This window comes from Chionomys nivalis, chromosome 22, assembly GCF_950005125.1.
Source record: "Chionomys nivalis chromosome 22, mChiNiv1.1, whole genome shotgun sequence".
Taxonomy (NCBI): domain Eukaryota; kingdom Metazoa; phylum Chordata; class Mammalia; order Rodentia; family Cricetidae; genus Chionomys; species Chionomys nivalis.
This window is the reverse complement of record NC_080107.1, coordinates 13,283,008-13,303,180: the sequence shown is the minus strand read 5'-3', so window position 1 is coordinate 13,303,180 and position 20,173 is coordinate 13,283,008. Positions and strand designations below refer to the sequence as shown.

At 41.8% G+C, this 20,173-nt stretch overlaps 1 protein-coding gene across 1 annotated transcript; it reads left to right on the top strand.

Moving 5' to 3' along the window:
* Positions 1 to 819: 819 nt before the first annotated feature.
* On the top strand, positions 820 to 19,117 carry Bbs5 (Bardet-Biedl syndrome 5). The gene is made up of 12 exons (XM_057755292.1): positions 820 to 944; positions 3,826 to 3,908; positions 5,919 to 5,984; positions 6,314 to 6,363; positions 6,677 to 6,804; positions 8,698 to 8,833; positions 11,298 to 11,393; positions 14,508 to 14,570; positions 15,666 to 15,800; positions 16,416 to 16,499; positions 18,515 to 18,538; positions 18,698 to 19,117. Exons 1-12 carry the CDS (start codon positions 886 to 888, stop codon positions 18,797 to 18,799), a joined length of 1,026 nt encoding a protein of 341 aa, XP_057611275.1. The 5' UTR covers positions 820 to 885; the 3' UTR covers positions 18,800 to 19,117.
* Positions 19,118 to 20,173: the final 1,056 nt, after the last annotated feature.

The window sequence follows — 20,173 nt, the reverse complement described above, 5'->3', positions numbered from 1 at the left end:
GGCCATCCGCAATTACACACAGTGTGCATCCATGACCCCACCAGAATTTAAAAGGCAACTGTGGCCATGAAAAATCTCGAGTACACCAGGAAACCCTAGACCACTCTCTGTGAATACGTATTTATTTAGTATGTTGTTTGTTTACTAAGAATTGTCACGTGCTGGAAGAAAGCACTTTGATTCCTTTTTTAAAAAGTATTTTTAAACCGGGCAAGATGCATGTTCGTAATTCCCACTAGGGAAGCTAGTTATTCTATTTCCAGGCCAGCATGGAGGGCCACAAAGGGAAACCTTGTCTCTTTAGAAAAAAAAAAAAAAAGGCAAACAAAAATGTTTATACCGTGCTCGCTCTGTACAGCGCGTTGTTTAAAGAGCTCGTCTTTTGTTTGCTCACAATAGAGGGACCCCAGAGCTGACTTATAAAATAAGACTTTAGGGCTGGGGGTGCACATATCTGGGGAAGCAGTGATCGAGACCAGAGTAGGACCTCAGCAGGTTCTGAGCCTCGGGCGGGAATGTGTGGCCAAAGAGAGTCAGGACCTCCAGGGTCTGCGGGGTGGGCAGGGTGAGAGTCCCGCCAAACCAGGAACGTAATTTGATGAAGATTTCTGGATGGTGTAGAAAAATAGCGGGAAGGTTGAAATGTCTAAAAATATGCATGGAGACCAGAGAGGTGGTTCAGCAGTCAAGCACCCTCTCAGACTCCCGCCTCAAACTGATCCAGTGACGCAAAACGGTAGGGGGAAAAGCGTGCACTACCTGGCGGAAGCTTGGGCCTCGGCGCCCGCCGTAGAGGCGGTGATGAGGTCGGCACGTTGCCCTGGAACCCACAAGACGCCGCAGAACCTCCGCAGTGGACAGCGTCGGCGGGGAACCTCGGTCGCCATGTCTGTGCTGGACGTGTTGTGGGAGGACCGCGACGTGCGCTTCGACGTGTCCTCGCAGTGAGTCTCCGCGACGCGCTGGGACCCCGCTGAGACCTCGCCGTTGCGGTCCCCTGCGGCCCTCGGCCTTGCCTTGGCCCGCTGCCCATCCCGAGTGAGGGAGCCATCAAGGCTGTGACCCTCCGCGTCCAGCGGTGGAGGGGATGTAGGGCCGGGATTCCCGAAAGCGGGGTTCTAGTACAAAATCTGGAATAGCCTTGCCTCTGAACGCCTACTGTGACTGTGAAATGAGGGCGGTGGGAGTGAGAAGTCTCCAAAACTTCCGACCACACAAACCCTGTGTCCGGGCTGAGCTTTCATCTAAATCTTTTCGTGCCTGTTAAACAGAAGCCCTGTTCGTGGGGAGTATGCTTTAAAGAGAAGATGGTTAAAAACCTTCCTGCCCAGATGTCGGGGGAGGGGGATGGGGGGGCGCTGAGATAATAAAGGTTGGAAAACACGAAAGCTGACGTTCTCGGATCAATAGATACGTGGCGCCTCAGCAACTTCCTAATGGTGCTTTATCATGAACAGTACCTCCTTGAATGGAAAAATGAAATACTGGCACATTTCTCAGTTTTTGTGGCAATTGGATGCCTAACATGGTATTAGTTCCTTTATGAAGTCAAGGGAAGGGATATTTGTAAAATTACAACCCACAGTAACTCGTTACACACCTTTCATGGCTTTTGTATAGTTCTGGGAGTGGGTGGGGGTGTGTCTCTGAATCCAAACAAAACTCCATATTTCATAAACATTTTCAGATACCAGACAGTTATCACATGCTGGTTACTTTGCTGATAGAGACAAAAAAAAAAAAAATAAGAGAGAGTACTAATCACACACCCTTCCTCCTTCTGGATGCAGTGTAAAGACAAATGAGCGAAAGGAACCGTGGAGACAGCTCAGTAGGAGTCCTTTCTGTGTGTTCCGTGCAGGCGTGTTGGTCAGAAGTTAACTTGCAGAAGTCAGTTCTCTCCTTTGTTAGGGTCCCAGGGACCAAACTCAGATCATCGGTGTTGGTGGCAGCCACCTTTACCTGCTGAGCCATATCCCTTGCTCCTGAGGCTGCTTCTCATACAACTTTTAAAATCGTTCCTTCCATAACTGCCTGGTGTCCTTCCTCTACCTAGAAGCCTCTTGGGAGTTGTCTGTTGTCCACAGACAACATCCTATCACATCATCCTATCGTCATGGAGACCCCGATTCTTTGATAGCTTGTCTCCTCAAGTCACCCAACTATACTTCTCTAACAACTCAGTTCTCTTTGTTGCCTGCCCCCTCCCCCTTTTGTTTTTCAAGACAGGATTTCTCTGTGTAACAGTCCTGGCTGTCCTGGAACTAGCTCTTGTAGACCAGGCTGGTCTCGAACTCACAGAGATCCGCCTGCCTCTGCCTCCCAAGTGCTGGGATTAAAGGTGTGCACCACCACCACCCGGCCCCAGCCACCTCTCTTACCTTTCTTGTTCCTGTTTTCAGTCATGTACTCTTTGCTCTTTTCCTTTTAGTTATCCAAGACTCCAGTTCTGGACCTAGCTGGTCAGTTGAGGTCTCACTGACTCCCAGTGTCAGAGGCTGTGGAGGTATACAGCACAGGGCAGTTGGCATTCAGGTGTCCACCCAGCCGACCCTGATGGAGATAATCCTGTCTAGCAAGGCTGACAGAACCACTGACTCTGAAAGCCGTTGCCTGCATCTGTAATTCCTCTCATGTGCCACTTCATTTCTTCCCTAAGAACAGCTTTCGGTGTTTTCCCACTGCTTGTATGTTTATCTTGTGAAAACATTACATCGACTGGGCACACATATATCTGTGAGTGGTCAGGAAGATGACTTTTCATTTATCTGTATAATTTTGATATATAGAAAATATACTAGGGCATGCTTTATAACTAGATCCATTGTCCCAGGAGGACTGTAGACACTTAGATGCCTGCTTTGTTCCTTTGGCTCAGACTAACTGCACACAATTAGCACATTTTTACCTTAGCACAAATTCAAACTAGACTAAAGGCTTTTTGTAAACAGATCATAAGTTTAAAACTTTACAGCTGGCCGGGCGGTGGTGGCACATGCCTTTAATCCCAGCACTCGGGAGGCAAAGGCAGGCGGATCTCTGTGAGTTCGAGGCCAGCCTGGTCTACAAGAGCTAGTTCCAGGACAGGAACCAAAAAGCTATGGAGAAACCCTGTCTCGAAAATCCAAAAAAAAAAAACCAAAAAACTTTACAGCTGTGCACAAGGTCAGAGTCACAGATGTCTAACAAGGTTGCTCCACAAAGCACCCTAAGGAAAGCATGCCGGTTCTTCGCTTTCCAAGACTGCCGACAATAGAGCTATGTCTCAAAGTTTGTCACTGGGCATTGTGCCCCACCCCTGGTCTGGTCACAGTCTTATTCCTTGGAGTAAGGAAACCTTGGAGCCTTGTGTTGCCATGGTAAATGGCTTGGCTCCTTATCGTTTACCCTACAAATGTGCTTTTGACCAATGAGAGGTAACTCTTGTAATTTTTCTCATTGCTTCAAGGTCCAAGTGAGAGAGTTAGTTCCTAGGATAGAGGAGAAGACTCTAGGGTGAATTAGAATTAGGACATGAGAATTAGAATAGAAGCAGAAAAATAAAGAGACTTGTTTGGAACAACACAGTGTGAAAGAATTCATTCGCCTTCAGATACAGAAAGTTTCTTTCATTTCCTGTAGCATCTCATCTGAACCCTGAAGAGGCCCCTGGGGCTGGACCCCAAAGGCCCCCGATACCCCGGGTCTGGAATTTATTTCCAACTGCATGAGCACTCAGTGTTGCATTTTATTACACTATTGTCTGCCCTACGTCTCTCTTCCCTGAGTAGATTGGTAACAGATAGAGGTGAAGTTCTAACTGGCACCATTTTATGTTTATTTTAGACAGATGAAAACAAGACCCGGAGAAGTCCTTATTGACTGTTTAGATTCGATTGAAGACACAAAAGGAAATAATGGGGATAGAGGTGAGTAGATTTGAGTTTTATTTATTTGTAGTTTAATTTATATGTGTTGATTCACATCAGCTGGAGAAAAAGCATCATATGTCAATGTAATTGTGAGAAGAAAATAGTGAAGTCCACAGATTTTCTCCAACAGAGGAAATGGGTAGGTATTAATCCTACAGATAGGAAACACCAATTCTCCCTCAGCGTTAGCCCGTCATTAATGAGTCTGGATTCTCATGACATGAGATTTGTTAGTATAACAGTTAAAGTTCCAGGAACCTTGTTTGTAAGCACCATAGACTAGTTCCTGCCCTTGGATCTACCTCCCGCTAAAGGAATGCAGAGTGATGACCATTAAATATTCTTGGCTGTAGTATCTGTAGCCACACTTCACCTTAATCCTGAAGTCCTGCACAGCCCCCTCAGATTGAAGATAGAAGTCGACATGTACAAAGAGAACGTTAGTGCTACATTGAGAAGTTTGTCTGTCAGTCAAATAGCAGAAAGTCCTGTAGGAATTTCCCCTGCTTAGGGCCACTGAGAAACAGCTGTGGCTGGACTCTAGCATCCTTCCCAAATCAAACTGCCAGAACTAAAAACAAAACAGCCAGTGGTCAGTGTGCAACCAACTGGACCTAAAAGCTCGTTACTGTTCTATATGCTAAGCATTCAAACACATGAATCTAAGAGGTCCATACCTATTTCAACCACAACATCCTCTCTTTTCTTTTTTCCTTCCTTCCTTCCTTCCTTCCTTCCTTCCTTCCTTCCTTCCTTCCTTCCTTCCTTCCTTCCTTTCTTTCTTTCTTTCTTTCTTTCTTTCTTTCTTTCTTTCTTTCTTTCTTGTTTTTGATTCTTCTGAGAAAGGTCTCTCTCTATAGCCCTGGCTGTCCTGGGACTCTTGTTGTAGGCCAGGCTAACCTCAAACTCAGGGATATACCTGCTTCTCAAGTAGTGAAGTATTAAGTATAAAGTACTAAAGTATTGAGTACTAGTATTAAAGGTGTGTCGCACCATGCCAGGCCTTCTCTCTCCCTTTGAGATAGTGTCTCACTATGTAGCCATGTCTGGTGATGGCCTGGAACTCATAAAGATCTACCTGTCTTGGTCTCAGCGTCCTCAGTGCTGGATTAAATAGAGGCATGTGCCACTACGCCAACTCTTCTTAAAATTTATTTTAAGCCTAAACTCCAACTCAGTTTTTTTTAAATAATAAATGTAATTTAAAATGTTATTTATTCATTTATTTATTTAACTTTATTTTATGTGGATTGGTATGAAGGTATCAGATCCCCAGAAACTGGAGTTACAGACAGTTGTTAGCTGTCATGTGGGTGCTGGGAATTGAACCCGGGTTCTCTGGAAGAACAGCCAGTGCTCTTAACTGCTGAGCCATCTTTCCAGCCCCCCAACTCAGTTTTACTACTAGTAGGATTAACTCTGAACTTCTTGGTCTAGCACCAAAGAACTTCTACTTTGTCTGCAGTCAACCTTTCTTGCCTGTACCACTAGCAGGATTGGCTCTATAAGTGCATGGTTCATTTGAATGAGCGCTGTTGGGATGGAGCAATGGCTCAGCACTTAATGAGAATGCTAAGAGCCTCTCATATGGCACTTGTGTATCGCATTTCTCGTTTTTGTGGCAATGCACGGGACAAAAGGAACTTAGGGAAGGAAGGGTTTATTCTATCTCTCAGTTCCAGGTTAGAGTTCATCGTAACAGGCAAGTCATGGCAACAGGTGCTACCTTGCCCAACCGATACTCCTTTTTTTAAAAAATCATCTAAACCAGACTGACCTCAAACTTGGAATGCCGCTAATATTGGCCTTGAACTTCAGTCCCTGAGCACGTGGATCACAGCATGCAGCAGTACCATGCTCAGTTTGAGCATCTGGATCACAGGATGCAGCTAAAATAAGTATTGGGCATCGACCCACAGGCTGTTGAGCCACAGCTCCCATTCCCACCTCACTCTGTGCTTTGAAAAAGACCTTCAGCTAATCTCTTCTTTCTTGCTTTGCCTTTAGGTAGACTCTTAGTAACAAACTTAAGAATCATCTGGCATTCCTTGGCATTACCCAGAGTCAATCTTTGTAAGTATTCTTCTTAAATAAGATGCTAAAGGAAAGCAAATTACTTTTTCAGGAGTGTTGGATGGTGGATTTTGTATTTAAAACAGACGAAAACACAAAAATCTAAAGTGCCGAGGACAAAGCTCAGTGGTAAACTTCATTTTTGCCGAGAGCTCTCTGTCCACTGAGCTACATCCCTAACTTCTCTCATAAAAACTTTAAAAGTTGTACTTTTGCTCATGTTTAATTTTCAAAGCTTTAAAGTTTTAGGTTTAAATTTTTTACTGTATTGTGTTTGTCCATTTATGATTTCATACTCCTTATATTCTTTGTCTTTTTTTCAATTGTAGCTATTGGTTACAACTGCATATTGAATATTACAACAAGAACTACTAACTCCGTAAGTCTGAAAAGTCCTAGTGAAGTAGATGTGTGGTGGAAAACATTAGTTTTTTTGTTTTTTGTTTTTTTTTGTTTTTTCAAGACAGGGTTTCTCTGTAGCTTTGGTGCCCGTCCTGGAACTAGCTCTTGTAGACCAGGCTGGCCTCGAACTCCCAGAGATCCGCCTGCCTCTGCCTCCCGAGTGCTGGGATTAAAGGCATGCGCCACCACCGCCCGGCAAAACATTAGATATTTAAAGTTAAGGCTTGCTTCCACCTTAAATGGAAACTTGTGCTTTAACTCTGAACTTCATAATAAATTTGTCCTTACAGAAACTACGAGGCCAAACTGAAGCTCTTTATATGCTGACAAAATGTAACGCCACCCGATTTGAATTTATTTTCACAAATCTGGTTCCTGGAAGCCCTAGACTTTTTACTTCTGTGATCGCTGTGCACAGGTACAGAAGCCCCACACCGATTTTTGAATATGTCAAGTTATTTTGATGTAATGGTATAAAGAATGAAATTTAGATGTACAGCAATATCTTCTAGTTGCAAATATCCCAGGTATTTAGAATAGTACACTTCATTATCATATATCCCAGGTATTTAGAATAATACACTTCATTATCATATATCCCAGTTATTTAGAATAATATACTTCATTATCATATGTCCCAGGTATTTAGAATAATACACTTCATTATCATATATCCCAGGTATTTAGAATAATACACTTCATTATCATATATCCCAGTTATTTAGAATAATATACTTCATTATCATATGTCCCAGGTATTTAGAATAATACACTTCATTATCATATATCGAGCACCTTGAAAGAATAAAGTGTGCAAGGTCCCAGGGGTAGTGGTGCACACTTGTAATCCCAGTGCTCTAGAGGGTAAAGCAGGAGGATTGGGGGTCTGGGCCATCCTGGACTATGAATTGCTACTCTTTGTAAAATGGAAGACTATTGGAAAGATTTTACCAAATTATTGACCAAGATAAAAAATTTCATGTAATGAGTTTAAAAGATTTTCAGAAATACAAATAGACATTCAGGTGTTTTCCCTAAGCAATTTTTCTTTATAATTCTTCAGATTATTAGTCATGCTTCTCTGACCATCTATGTACCAGTGTTTATCTCAGGATATGTGAGGGACAGCTCGATGGCTGAGCCCCTGCCTAGCATAGTCAAGGTCTTGGGTGCCATCCCCAGCACGATAGCAACAACATATAGTTTTCAATTTTTATACTCAAACACTTAAATCATAGCTCTTTGTTTGTCTTAATAAGTACTGTGATCAAGACTAGAATACATAGTAAGTTCAAAGCTAACATCTAATTTTTAAGAATATGATAAAATGAAAAGCTTGACGTGGTTTATGAAGGGATCATAGGAGCTGCTTTCTATTAATAATATAAAAATATTGTGTTCTGGGCCCACAAGATGGCTCAGCAGGTAAATGTGCTTCCTGCCAAGCCTGATGACCCAAGTTCTGTGTCCAGAACCGACATGGCAAGAGAAAACCGACTGCCACAAGTTGTTTCTGGTCTCTACACATGTATTGTGGTATGCATGCACGTGCGCACACACACACACATACATAAATGTGAAAAATAAAAACACTTCGTTGCTTTCTAAATGAATAGTATAAGCAGTTCCATTCTTCAACTGGTTATATCTTGATTATAATGAACTAAAGGAAATTAAGATTTATAGACAGGATGCTCAAACTCTATGCTTAACAACGGAACAGAATCCTAACTAAAGGAAAATCAGATTTTGGTTTTTTTTCTCGCTCTACCTCTCCGCCATAGATACTCTTTAGCATTGACATAGAGTTTCCTCTGCATGGATAGATACAAGCATAATATTTTCAGGTCGTAGTGAAAATGCTAACTGGACCTTTGCCTGTGTCCAGAGAGTACTGATAACTTTGACTAACACTGGGAAATGAGGGACTGGGCAGTAAATGTATCAGCATCCTGCCACCAGGATGGGAAACTAGAACTACTCATCCTCACTGAAAGGGAAACTATTGTTTTGTTCTTTAGGGTTTTGTTTTGTTTGAAATGGTCTCTATAGCCCAGGCTGGACTAGAACTCAGTAGGTTGTCCAGGATGCCTTCAAACTGTCAACAAACAGTTCTCTTGCCTCAGCCTCCCAGGTGATGAGCTTACAGGGATGTGCTACCACAGCCAGCTGGAGACGGTTTGAATTCAGCATGACTGAGTGAAATCTTCGTGCGTTAACCGTGATGTCTCTAGTAGACGAGTAAACGTATCCTCACAGCACTGCAGTTTCTGCTTGGAGTCACAGGTCTTTGCTTTCGCCTTTTCTGTAGAGCATATGAGACATCTAAAATGTACCGTGACTTTAAACTGAGAAGTGCAGTCATTCAAAACAAGCAACTGAGGTTGTTACCACAAGAGCACGTGTACGATAAGATCAACGGCGTTTGGAATTTATCCAGCGACCAGGTACTGCGTAAAGGGGTGACTTCTGGGGCTGTCTCAGCAGCCACTTCCCACTCATGGTTGGGTGGGTGTGATTGTTAAAGTTAGCATTAGAGATGTGGATAAACTACAGCTTTCACGGTCTTGTGCCCTTTACATCGGCTTCTGTTCTGTAGAGAACCAACAAGGGCAGTGGGCCTCAGACATGATCTTGTTCAGGCTGCTCTCTCCATGGGTGAGAAACACACACCAATTCACCACTATGACACACTGGCAGAGGCGAGCCCTGGTGTGGACAGACAGAAGTACCCCTGGCACTCATCATGTAAAGCAGACTGGCCAAGAATTTGTGGAGAACCCGCCTAGTTCTGTTCTCTGATTCTCAGAGTTTATAAGCATACACCCAGTTCCACTGAGACCTTTTTTATCTGTTTTCTGATTGATTGATTGATTGATTGATTGATTGATTGATTGATTGGTTTTTTTGAGACAGGGTTTCTCTGTGTAGCTTTGTAGCCTGTCCTGGAACTAGCTCTGTAGACCAGGCTGGCCTTGAACTCACAGAGATCCTTCTGTCTCTGCCTCCTGAGTGCTGAGAATAAAGGTGTGTGCCATACCACCGCCTGGCTCCACAGAGACCTTTTATCCTGTATTTGTGCTTAGCTTTGAGACAGGGTCTTATTATATAATCCAATCTACCCTAGAACTCGGCTTCTTCAGCTGAGTACTGGGCTTCAGACCCACTACCTCCAGCCACTAGCTCCAGGGAGATCAGTGCCTCTGGCCCCCATGGACACTAACGCTCACATGTGCATATCCAAGCACATGCACGCACACGCGCACACACACATGCACACAATTATATAGGTTGGTGCCACAGCCTATCTCCAACACTCAAGAGGCAGAGGCAGGCAGTTAGTTCTCCATCGATTTAAAACCAGCCTTGTCTACATAGTGAATTCCCGACCAGCCAGAGCTACAAAGTGAGACCCTGCCTCAATATAAACATATAATTAAAAAAAATATTGTATTGTTTCTGTTGGTGGTGGCGTTTTGTTTTATTTTATGTGTATAGGTATCTTGCCTGTGTGTATACCTGTGGACCATATGCGTGCCTTGTGCCTATAGAGGCCGGAAGATAGAGGTCATTGCTGCCTTGGAACTGTATTACAGATGGTTTGAGCTGCCTTGTGGATACTGGGGATTGAACCTGGGTCCACTGAAAGAGCAGCTAGTGCTCTTAACCACTAAGCCATCTCGCTAGTCCCAAGTTTTGTTTTTGGAGACAAAGTCTCACTGTGTAGCCCACATTGGCCCTGGACTCATGGTCTTCCTTCCTTAGCCTCCCGAGTCCTGAGACTATGGGGTGAATTATCACATCTGGCTGTAGTTTTGATATAGTCAGTATTAAAGAGTCATCATATATCCTGATAGGTCAATGGGGGTTATACTGTAGTTTTATTCTCAGTTGACATAATTCCTTTGCTCAGGCATAGCTCAAGTTTGAGTAAGTATAGAAAGATGTAATTTTTAAAAAATGCTGTGTGTCAGGTACTATATTAAAGGCCTTTTCATGGGGGGGGGTGTTATTTTTTTTGTTTACTTGTTTAACTGATATTTTTCAAGACAGAGTTTCTCTGTGTAGCCCTGGCTGTCCTAGAACTTACTTTGTAGACCAGGCTAGCCTCAGACTCCCAAAGATAGATGCCTACCACTGCCTCCTAAGTGCTGGGATTACCATCTGGCTAAGGTGTGTTAGAGAAACCCTGTCTCGAAAAACCAAAAAAAAAACAAAAAAAAAAAAAAAAAACAAAAACAGCAAAAACATGTGTCATCTATTCAAATTCCCAATCTACAGTTGACAAAATATACCAAATATAATTTTTTTTTTTTTTTTTTTTTTTTTTTTGGTCATTGAAATGGCTTGCTAGAGATGCTGCGCTGCGTACAGCCTTGATAGCCTGAGTTTGATTCCCGGATCCCATAAGGTGGCCACTAAAACCTCACTCCAGAGAGCTGTCCTGTGAACTCCACACATATGCACACACACAATAATTTTTTTTTTTTTTTTTTTTTGATTTTCGAGACAGGGTTTCTCCGTAGCTTTTGGTTTCTGTCCTGGAACTAGCTCTTGTAGACCAGGCTGGCCTCGAACTCACAGAGATCCGCCTGCCTCTGCCTCCCGAGTACTGGGATTAAACGCGTGCGCCACCACCGCCCGGCCACACAATAAATTTTTAAAAAGAACTTTGTTCTCAGACAGATACTAACTTTGATGTTTTAACTGTACTGGTGTCCTATTGCTTAATGATACCAGGGTCCAGGCACTCAGTCATCTAACTGTGCCAGCCTGGAAATAGTAGAGTCACTATATAGAATGTAGTATAGAATATATAGTCCATCGTACTAACTTCTTTATTAATCTACTGCTGGGATAAAACAGACTGGGAATACAATCAATCATTGATTACCTCTCTCTCTTCTGCAGGGAAATTTGGGGACGTTTTTTATTACCAATGTGAGGATTGTGTGGCATGCAAACATGAACGACAGTTTTAATGTCAGCATACCATATCTGCAGATTGTAAGTTGATGCATTTTGGCTACCGTCTTTCAATTTAGAGTATTAGTATAGTTAATAACTGGATGTTTGGGGTTATATGAGCTCTGGGTTTTTTCCTTTTTAGCATGCTTTTGGGGCCAGTAAGACGGCACAGGTTAAGGTGCTTGCCACCAAACCTTAGTTCAGTCCCGATGATGCACATGGCGGAAGGACAGCCAACTCTACGGGTTGTTCTCTGACCTCCGTACTCATACACACTTTGGCATACACACGTGTCCCTCCCCAGATAAATAAAAAGTAAATAAATATAATTTTAAACTATAGTTAAAATAAGTAAATGAAAGCAAGTTTTCAAAAGAGAAAAGGCTTAAGGTATTTATAAATCAGGCACAGTAGATACTTTTAGTTCCAACACTAGAGCGACAAAGGTAGAAGGATTTCCCCAAGTTCAGGCCTAGTATACATAGCAAGTTCCAGACCAACCAAGGTGACATAGACGGAAGGGAAAAGGATTGAAGGACTGGGGTGTAACTCCCTGATAGCCTTGCTAGTGTGTGCAAAACCCTGGGTTCAATCCCCAACGCCGAAAGGAAAAAAACAACTGTAGGCAGACTTTTCTGTCCCACCCGTTCCAGATAACCACTCAGAGACTTATTAATTATAAGCACTCAGCTGATAGCTTAAGCTTGTCTCCAGCCAGCTCTTACAAACTTAATTAACCCATCATCTCATTTTCTACACATCTTGTTCCCTCTGCATCTAGCTCGAAACTCCTCAGACTCTGCCCTTCTTCCCAGCATTCTCTTTGCCCCCCAAATCCTGCCTAGCTATCAGGCAGTCCGCTTTTTAGTTAATAATGAGAGCAACACATTTTCACAGTGTACAGCAAATGGCTTCCCAAGAGGCGGACTCAATGGTTAAGAGTGCTTGCTGCTCTCTCTGGGGACCCCAGTTCAGTTCCTAGTCCTAATAGCAGTTAGCTCAGTCGCCTGTTACTCCAGCTCCAGGGGATCCGACACCCTCCAAAGGCACATACATGGCATTCGCACAGATAGATGATCATACACATAAATAAAGATTAGGAAAAAAGGAGTTAGCCACTACGCAACAGTCCTCCTTGGCCTGTGCTTCAGTCCTGCCTCCAGCTCCTGCCCTGACTTCCCTTCGTGATAGACTATGGTTAGGATGCAGGAACTGAAATAACCCCTTTCCTCCCAAGGTTGCTTTTGGCCATGGTGTTTATCACAGCAGAAGCCCTCATTAAAACAGTATCACTTTGTGCTCCGTGATCAACAGTCAAGACCGTGAGCCAGCGCACAGCCCTGCTGTTGAGGAGCAGAGGAAGCAGCACATTAAATGGATAGTCAGAGTTTGATAGGAAGGAAATCTAAAGAAACACAATCATCTGTTTTGTTTGTGGTATTGGAGATCAAACCCAGGGCCTTGTACAAAGTAGACAAGTACTCTACCACTGAGCTACGTTTCCAGACAGAAATGGTCAGTTGTCAAGGCTGAGTGTCAGCACACATGTGCTTGATAAATTGATATCTGTATTGTTTATTGCTTGGTTTTGTTTAGTTTGGGATGTTTTTTGAGACAGAGATTCTGTAGTCCTGACTGATGGAATTCACTATGCCATCCAGCAAGGGCCTCAAATTCACAGCAATCCTCGCGCTACACCCACCCAAGTGTTGGGGTTACAGAGTTACGCCCCCGTGCATTGTTTGCTGCTGCTCTGTGCTTCTTTATGTGGCTGTGGCTTACCTAGCCTGACCCCTGTTGAGCTGAATATTTACTGAGTAGTGAACAGCCTTGTGCTTTCTGGTCTTCAGATGGAATTTTGTAGTTGTTTAAGAATAGAGTTGCCAAATGCGACTTCTGGAATGAATTCTGCCTGACCCAAACAGCTTGCAATACGATCCATCACAGCTTGTCACTTAGGAGTCATACCCCAGCTTCAGCTCCAGCCTCAGCCACAGCTCCACAGCCCCAGCACTGTGTGTGTGTGTGAATGTGTCTGTACATGGTCAGATCTATCACAGCAGTACCCCATGAGCTGGCACAAATTCCGAGTTAGGGATTCTGTTGCTGTTAAAACACCCTGACCAAAATCAACTTCGGGAGTAAGGGGTTTGTTTTAGCTTATGGTTCTACAGCACAGCCCATCCCTGAGGGAAGTGAGGGCAGGAATTCGAACAAGACAGGAACCTGGAGGCAGGAACTGATATAAAGGCCATGGGGGATGCAGCTTACTGGCTAGAATCCTCATAGCTTGCTCAGCCTGGTTTCTTGTAGACTCCAGTACTGTCTACCCTGGTAGCACCATCCACAATTAGCAGGGCCCCCTCATACCAATCATGAATTATGGATATGCCATACAGGCTTGCCAGCAGGCTGGTCTGTTCTCTCAGTTCAGGTGGTCTCTTACCAAATGACCCAAACTTTTGTCGGTTTGACAAAAATCTAACCAGAGCCAGGTGGTGGTGGCGCATGCCTTTAATCCCAGCACTCGGGAGGCAGGCAGAGACAGGTGGATCTCTGTGAGTTTGAGGTCAGCCTGGTCTACAAAATTAGTTCCAGGGCAGGCCCCAATGCTACAGAAAAACCCTGTCTTGAAGAAAGAAAAAAAAAAAAAACCAGAGCAAGGTGTGAGAACAGAAACAGAATGGTACATATAACTTTAACCTTGTTTTAGGAGCCAAGAAAGTCACTGGCTCCTAATAACTGAAAATCGCTGGTCTTTTGTGTAAAATATTCAGACAACCCATTGACTATAGCAGCCAGGAATATCGGAATCGGGTGGCTCTACATGGTTGTCTTCTGTCCATGGTTTTGTCGACTGCCATCTGTCTTCAGTAGGAATCTCGCAGTTTTCTGACCCCTGTGGAAAGAGGGTAGAGGGTGTCTGCCTTTTAGACGATAAAGAGTAATTCTTTGGCAAAAGTAGATGTGCTAGCTCACACTAAGGTAAGTTAAGTTAGGAGGATTTCCCAGAGTTCCAGGCCAGCCTGAGGTATGAGACCCTTTTCAGAAGCCAGGGCTACAGCACAATACATAATTAAAATAGATGTGTATTAAAGACTCACTGCTACTAGATAATAAAAATGTGTGTCTTTTCTTTTTCATTTCGTACAGCGTTCAATAAAGATTAGAGATTCAAAATTTGGTTTGGCTCTTGTCATAGAAAGCTCTCAGCAGGTAAGATATTTTACATTTTTATTAAACTGGTACATTTTTAACTGTGTGGCTAGGTTTTTAGTTGTTATTTTATAGTAACCAGTTTACTTGCAAGAATATCAGCTATAACATGGAGATCAATGAAGTGTTTGAAATCTTATAGTAATTGTCTCCATCGAGGATATACTTTATTCTGTTTAATACAACCACTTGATAACCATTCTATGGGGTTTTTTTTTAAAAAAAAAAAATGGGGCTTAGAAAGAGGAAGGAAAGAATACTGTCCAATATTAGTTGTTGAACCAGAATTGAACCCCCCAAAAATATGTGCTTTTAACACAAAATATGCTCTTATGTCTTATAGTATGATACTTTAAAAAAAAAAAAAACAAACACTCTTTCTACCAACCTGTGGTCAATCATAGTCAAGGTGGTTTGCAACCCCTTTAAGGAAATAGCTTCAAATGGAGCATTCTTTAATGGATAGACCTAGCAAAACTTAGTTCCTTTGGCCCTCACACTCCACTGTGCATATTTTTCACCTGGGAATGAAGGCGTAAGTCACAAGCAATCCCACACCAGTTTGGAATTATGACCAATAGAGAAGCTATTTATTTAAAGGGGAAAAACTTACAGATCACCATCCCAGACAACAGTCTTCTGCTCAATCAGGAAGGGAGCCTAATCGCCATAGGAGCCGAAGCCAGAGCGAGAGCAGAGGGAAGTGGCTGCTTTTTTAAAGGGAGAGAGACCACGCCCCAGTGAGCTGGTATCTCAGCGGCTATTGGCTGCTAAGGAGCGGTAGGAGCTCCCGCAACATGGTAAGATGGGCTTGTGTTTAAAGGTGACCTGGACATAACTTCAGAATATGAGGGAGGCAGGCATTTAGGGAGAGAAGTGGAAGATGAGCCGCTCCTGTGTTGCTGCCATCGGCAGCCCTTCCACGACGCCGTGGAGGTTTGCTGTGCTCTTGTGTTTGCCATTTTCAGAGCATAGAGTTTAATTTCTTTGGAGCCGCTTAGCTGTGCTGCTCCAGAGCAAGGGCAGTTAGCCTGCATCCATCGCATTCTGTAGCTATTGCTCCAAAGACTTGTTTTTTTTTTTTTTTTCTCATAGAGTGGAGGATATGTTCTTGGCTTTAAAATAGATCCTCTGGAAAAACTACATGAATCAGTTAAGGAGATCAACTCACTTCACAAAGTCTATTCTGCCAGCCCGATATTTGGAGTGAATTATGAAATGGAAGAAAAGGTAATGTGTTCAGTATTGTGGATATAGAGTTTGCTGAATTGATTTCATACTACCTATGAAATTCAAAACTAAACTCACTGTGTACCAACTTAACCATCTATGTAGACCATGGTCAAGTGAGCATGGCCTCAGACTGGCCATCTCTAACTGGTGACTTTACTGTCTTCCAGTTGATTGCCATCATTCATTCCTCTTGCCCAGCCTAGGTGAGCAGCCTATTTAGGCACAACCTTTAATCCCAGCACTAGGGAAGCAGAGGCAAGAGGATCTCTGTGAGTTTGAGGCCAGCTTGGTCTACAAAGTGGGTTCTAGGACAACCAGGGCTGTTACACTAAGGAAACCCTGTCTCAAAGAGGAAAAGAAAATCTCTAAATATGTACACATTTATGTACAATATATGTACACATTTCTAGTTTTAATTATTTTGATGATGTTGAATTCAGGTTTAAAACTTTTTGCTTAACTTTACAACTCACCTTAGTTTTCATGTAAGAATACGAACTATGGACTGACTTGAGTGGTCTTCACTGTCACCTTTACAAGTATCTGCAGCTCTCACAGTGCATTTTTCTAAAAGAACTTCTTTCATATTGACTCTGACATCTTAATTTTTAGCCACAGCCACTTGAAGCTCTGACAGTTGAACAGATTCCAGATGATGTGGAGATAGACTCTGATGATCACACGGATGCTTTTGTGGTGAGCACCAGAAAGAACAAGTAGATTTCTTGTGATGTTTAGACTCATGATGAGTCATGTCTAATGAATAATGGTGTAACTGTGTACAGTGTTGTAAATCATGAGACTTTTGTTTTTTAAGTGAGAAAATTTCTTTTGTGAGAAGACTTTTAAATTCCCAACTTAGGGAGGAGGCAGAGATGGCGGATGTCTGTGAGTTCAAGACCAGCCAGCACAACAAAGAGAAACCCTGTCTTGAAAAAAACAAAACAAGCAAAAAAAAAAAAAAAAAACCCTAAAAACAAAACAAATTCCCAAGCAACCTAGGAAATAGTTAGAGGATTTGATTTATGATAATTAATTTGAAGTCTTTACAGAATTCATCTTTATAAAATGATTTTTTAAATTTACATTATTTTAGAAGGATATGTATTTGAAAAAAATACTTTCCTGTTTCCATATATGTATTATTTAACTAGCCAACATACTAATAATGTTGGGCTGGGTGTGTTAATACAAGCCTTTAATCCCAGAACTCAGGAGGTGGAGGCAGGTGGATCTCTGTGAGCTCAAGGCCACTTAGTGAGAGACTCTGTCTCAGAAAATAAAGTGCTGCTTTCTAGTGTTTCCATGCCTACAGACTTATGATTCTGACCATAGCACATACCTTCCAGCAACAAAGAGTTTCAAATAAAGATGTGAAGTTAGCACAATCCACCCTCAAACTGTATACTGACACTTTGAAGTGGTATTTTGATTTGTTTCGGGGTTTGTTTGTTGAATCTTTTTGTTTTGTTGTGGTTTCTTTTACACTGAATCATGTTTGTGTATGAGTGTGTGCACATAAGTGTAGGGGCTCTTGGAGGCAGAGGCCTCAGATCTACTGGAACTGGAGTTAGAGGTGGTTGTGATATGATTTGGGGATTAAACTACATGCTCTTCGCTGCTGAACCATTTTCCCAGCCCCTGGCCTGGAAGAACTCTTGACCCTGCCTCCAAATTCATGTGCTGGTATTGCAGCCACCATCCTTTTTTTGCTTGGTTGATTGATTTTGTTGCTATTTTTGTATGGTTTTTAGTTTTTGAGACAAGGTTTCTCTGTGTAGCCCTGGCTGTCCTGTCCTGAAACTGACTTTGTAGACCAGGCTAACCTTGAACTCAGATCCGCCCTCCATGCCTCTGTCTCCAGAGTGCTGGGATTAAAGGCATACACCACCATGCCCACCTCTGAGTGACTACCTTTTTTTTAATGATGTGTTTATTGGTGTTTGGTCTGCACGTTTGTCTGTATGAAGGTATCAGATCTCTTGGGGGATGGATTACAACTGCCATGTGGGTGCTGGGAATTGCTTTTGAGTTATGTTTGTTTGTTTTTATGTGCATTGCTGTTTTTTTAAAAAAAAGATTTTATTTATTTATTAAGAATACAATGTTCTGTTAGAAGAGGGCACCAGATCCCATTGTAGATGGTTGTGAGCCACCATGTGGTTGCTGGGAATTGAACTCAGGACCTCTGGAAGAGCAGCCAGTGCTCTTAACGGCCGAGCCATCTCTGTAGTCCCTCTGCCATCATCTTCTGAAGCAGAAGTAGAGAAGTCATCTTAAAGCTCCAAAAACGTTTCCTTTCTGGCTAATAGTGCTGTACATCAATTAGAAAGCCTGTCTGCTTAGAGCATAGAGTGCAACTCTTACAGACATTAATACTGGCATAGGAAATTGTAAAATGTTTGTTGTTTTGTTTTTAAGATGAGGTCTCACAATGTAGCCCTTGCTGGGGAACTCGCTGTGTAGACCAGTCTGGCTTCACACTTGGGAAGTTCTAACTGGTCTCTGTCTCCTCCAATGCTGGGATTAAGGGCCTGTACCACCACAAAAAATAAATAGCAACATTATAGGTGAAGAAGCTATCAAGTGCACAGTAACCAAATGTGAAATATACGTAGTTATTAAATATTTCTGAAAATTAACTCCCGTTCTTTAGACCCCTGATTTATTTTGTATGAAACATGTAAAATATTATTTTCTTTCTCTTATAGGCTTATTTTGCTGATGGAAATAAGGTAAGGACATTTTACCTTTAGTTTCTTGTTGTTTTATTTTTTTTTTTTGAGTTTCAATATTACAGCATTTAGCATTCACTAACTTAGTGAAACACTTTTTGTTTTTCCTCTTCTTTGCCCGCCTTCCATTCCCACCTCATCTTCTTACCTTCCCCAAAGCAACAAGACCGTGAACCTGTATTTTCAGAAGAACTGGGGCTTGCAATAGAGAAACTGAAGGATGGATTCACACTGCAGGGACTTTGGGAAGTAATGAGTTGAGCTTGAGTTGAACTGGATTTCTATTTAAATATGTCTCAAGATTAAAAGATACCACTTGCCTGCTCTAGGCATGGAATAGTTTTTATATTTATAGCTTTTATATTTTATATTTTATGAAAAGTTTTTAATAATTAAGGAAAAACTCCTGGATTTTAGAAAACTGCCAGTTTTCTAAAAAAAAAAAATATTCAAAATTGTAATTGAAATGTACCTGGATTGTAAATGTTTATATTGTACCTAATGCTTGTAAAATAGCAATTTACAGATATTAAGTGACTATATCATGTTGGATTTAATAAAGTTTTTTATTTAGTACCACTTAATGTTTTGACAGTATTATTTTTAAAAAAGATCATTCTTAAGAAATAATCAAATACTTCTTGACTACAAATCGTGTTTATTATCACAGGACTCTAAGTGTAAAACTCTAATACAAATACAATTCTGTTGGTTTGTTTGTTTTTGAGACAGGGCCTTACTATGCAGCTCTGGCTGTTCCAGAACTCACAAAGATCTGCTTGAAGCCTCCCAAGTTACAGTTCTTAAACACATCATTTTTAAGGGCTCATTTTTGTAAAAACTAATCATTTTAACTATTGTATATATTTCTAAAGAATGCTAATCTGTAAATAATGGTATGATGGTTTCAACAAGAAGTTATTTGCTTTATAGGGAAATTGTTCATTCATAAATTGTTTTGTTTTTTCATTGACCATCTCCTTGTTTGTATTCAATGAGATGCCTTTGAACATTTCTCTTAACTGCTGAGCCCCCTCTCCAGCCCCACCTTTGAACATTTCTCAGATGACGTTTTTTGTACCTCACTGACATCATTCAGTTGTTTTGGATACAGTGACAGTCTAAAGAAAATTTATGGAATCTTTCAACAAATAATTGTACTTAGCCAATAGCAGCTTTCTCACTACTGAAAAAGAAATGAGCACATAAATAGTTTTAAAATAAGATGCAATAATATATATATATATAAAATCATAGACAAACAACCTAGTGCTTCCTTGATTCATTAAAAATTGGTGAAAAAATGCTACATATGTGTTTGTTCTTCTAAATGGAAATGATTTCTACATACTTAAAGGACCAAACGGAGTCATAGTATCCAGTATTTAGAGATCACAGATAAAACGCTTCCATAAACATCGCTCACTGCTGTTCAAGCAAACGGGACTAAAAATGGTCCACAAGCAAGGAATCACCTCAAACGTCATACCCTGGTGCTTACACCTGACTCACTAATCTTTTCAAATGTTAGGTGTTACGCATGGAGAGAAATGAATCATTTCTTGTTTAAAGAAGAGGAGCAGCTGTTAGCTTTGTCCAGCGCATTAAACCCTTTAATGACATCTATAAATGGAA

Bases quoted from the DNA above. Each gene is read 5' to 3' on its own strand.
- Bbs5 (XM_057755292.1), top strand. From the start codon at position 886: ATGTCTGTGCTGGACGTGTTGTGGGAGGACCGCGACGTGCGCTTCGAC. The intron at 6,364-6,676 runs GTAAGTCTGAAA...TTGTCCTTACAG, and splicing joins CAACAAGAACTACTAACTCC to AAACTACGAGGCCAAACTGA. The intron at 8,834-11,297 runs GTACTGCGTAAA...TCTCTTCTGCAG, and splicing joins GGAATTTATCCAGCGACCAG to GGAAATTTGGGGACGTTTTT.